The following is a 2,632-nucleotide window of genomic DNA, read 5'->3' on the forward strand; positions in this document are numbered from 1 at the left end:
AATACATAAACCAATATAATCTTAAAGTGGGAAAATATATAGAAACACTTCAATTGTCGGAGGAATTCTAATTTTTGTCTAAGCGTTTAAAGTTATTGGTGTTCATTCATTAAAGAATATCAACTTTTTTTAAACAACAATAATGATTTCATTATGAGGATAAAGCTAGCGAGAATCTAGGATTACAAAACATTAAGACATCCAGCCTTCAGATCTAAATACCAGTTATCCCAATTTAACATACAACCTCTCCTAGTTCTACTTTTAAGCCAATGGAAGGAAAGAGCCTTAACCTCACTAATAAGAACAATGGTGTTCTTCGTTTTGCTGTGAAATATAACCCCGTTCCTGAAGGTCCATATCACCCATGCAAAGGCCAATAAGAGAACAGAATATCAGTGTGTTCCATCTAGAGGTTATTAACAACACAGACAAGAGTGAAAGCATGTTGAATCGAGGTCGTAACAATAAGAAAATTGATCCACTAATTATGAAGATCAGACTGTACCTCCAAAGCAGTGGAGCAATCCATGAAAATGTGACCTTCGGTTTCCTATTTAGCATTTTACAAGGGACATAGAATAGAACCCACATTAACTCCAACGTGTTCAAGATTGATATGAGCAGGTAATCTACCCAACCGTGCCCTTCAAATGAGTAAATTAGTTTTGCCAGGTGGAATTTTATTCCAAGCGGTCTTGAACGGATAGTTGGTCAGAATTTTAGCATTGATAATCCTCCAAAGGGAGGAGACAGTGAATTTGCCATCAGGTTCTTCACTCAATCTCCACTTTTTATTTTGCCACATAAACATGTTTACAAGGTGGATGTTTTGATGATCAAGTACAAGGTGCAATTGGCTAATGTTTCCCAGATACCATGTCTATTGTTAGTAGATCTAACCTGACCAATTTCACCATCAAAACGATGAATTTCTTGGATAACTCCTTTCTAAAGACCACCGTCTTGTTTTTTAAAGCGTCACCATCACTTGCCAAGTGAAGCGAGATTAAAGACATGAAGGCTTCCAATATCAAGGCACCCATTTTTCTTGCAACTGAGAACTTTTTTTCCATGCAATCCAGGTTGCTTTGAAGTCATCCAAAGTTCCATCCCAAAAAAATTATTACAGATACTTTCAACGCGTTTAACCATGCTTGCAAGTACCTTAAAGAGCAAAAAAAAAGTAATTACTAAGATTTCCTACCACATTCTTACAAAGGATTAATCTACAGTTGATTGATAGGTTACGCCCTTCCATAATGAGAGCTTCTTTTGGAAATTTTCAATCACGGGTAACCAACTTGAGTTTCTAGACATTTTGGCCCCGAATGGAACTCCGAGATAAGAGAAAGGGGGGGACCCAACCAGACAATAGATCCGAAAAGCCAGAGAGGATATATCTAAGTTACTAACCCAGATACCCATCACCTTGCTTTTAGAAAGATTGACTTTGAGATCGGAGGCGATATGGAAACATCTAAGGATGCGAAGATGATTAAGAGCATTCTCCTTATACCATTCTCCAAGAAAGATCACACCATCTTCATATTGAAAAATGGAGAGGTTCAGTCCATTTTTGGAGAGATTAACACTTTCGTATAAACCTTTTTCAACTGCTTTGAAGATCACCGCTAAAAGACCCCCTGTAGCGATGATAAAGAGGAAAGAAGACAATGGATCACCTTGAAGAACTCCTCTGTGGGGTTTGAAGTCTTTGGTAGGATTTCCATTAACAAGAACTGATACTTTGGCGTAGGAGACACAAGCCATAATCCATGAAATACATTTGTCAAAAAAACACCCATGAGTGTCATCGTATTTTTCTAGAAAGACCAACTTATGCTACCCAATGCTTTGTTAAAGTCAACTTTAAAGAAAAAAAATTTGTTTTTTTAGTTTCTTGGCCCAATTAATCGTGTCATTAACCATGAGAGGACTTTCCATGATGTTTCTTCCTTTAATGTATACAGATTGCTCTTTGCTAAAAATCAATGTAATCACATTTTTAAGTCTCTTCATGAGAACTTTGGAAATGATTTTATACACACAACCTATAAGATTGATTGGTCTAAATTTACAAAGGCAAAGGGGATCCTCCACTTTTGGTACCAATGTGATAAAGGAAGCTTTATTTCCAAATTTTATGATATCATTCTCTTCAAAGCACTTGACAACCTTGAATAAATCATTCCTCATAATATCCCATAATTTTTTTATGAACATAAAAGTGTACCCATCCGAACCTGGGGAATTTTCATTACCACAACTCCACACAGCGTCTTTCACCTCCTCTGGAGAAAAAGGAAACTAACATCACATTTTGAGCATCGGTAATCTTCATTACCTTGTCACTATGAAACCATGGTCTATCTTTGTTTGGTTCGTCAAATTTAGTCTTGAAGAACATGAAAACTTTATCTTTAATCATGTTTGGTAAAGTGGTCCACGACCCGTCTATGTCTAGACCATTTATTCTAGAATGATTATGTAACGTCCCAAAAATACCAAGTAAAAAATTCATTTTTAAATAAGTCAAAACCATTCACTCATTATCTCAAAGATGATCAAAATAATAGTGTTCTCAAAACATCAGAGTAATTCATAAATATTCAGTGTGGAATAAGTCTCT

The 2,632-nt window shown here is 35.9% G+C and overlaps 1 protein-coding gene across 1 annotated transcript; it reads right to left on the reverse strand.

Moving 5' to 3' along the window:
* Positions 1 to 987: 987 nt before the first annotated feature.
* On the reverse strand, positions 988 to 2,431 carry LOC111881140 (uncharacterized). The gene is made up of 4 exons (XM_023877533.1): positions 2,265 to 2,431; positions 1,930 to 1,984; positions 1,417 to 1,845; positions 988 to 1,167 (listed from the first exon to the last, which is right to left on the reverse strand). The coding sequence occupies exons 1-4, from the start codon at positions 2,429 to 2,431 to the stop codon at positions 988 to 990; spliced, it is 831 nt and encodes a 276-aa protein (XP_023733301.1).
* Between the last annotated feature and the right edge of the window lie 201 nt (positions 2,432 to 2,632).

This window comes from Lactuca sativa, chromosome 9, assembly GCF_002870075.4.
Source record: "Lactuca sativa cultivar Salinas chromosome 9, Lsat_Salinas_v11, whole genome shotgun sequence".
NCBI classification, from domain to species: domain Eukaryota; kingdom Viridiplantae; phylum Streptophyta; class Magnoliopsida; order Asterales; family Asteraceae; genus Lactuca; species Lactuca sativa.

Excerpts from the sequence above, each read along its gene's own strand:
- LOC111881140 (XM_023877533.1), bottom strand. The coding sequence starts at position 2,431 with ATGATTAAAGATAAAGTTTTCATGTTCTTCAAGACTAAATTTGACGAA. Across the intron at positions 1,846-1,929 it reads TCATGGAAAGTCCTCTCATG|CATAAGTTGGTCTTTCTAGA; the intron begins GTTAATGACACG and ends AGCATTGGGTAG. Across the intron at positions 1,168-1,416 it reads GCAAGGTGATGGGTATCTGG|GTACTTGCAAGCATGGTTAA; the intron begins GTTAGTAACTTA and ends TTGCTCTTTAAG.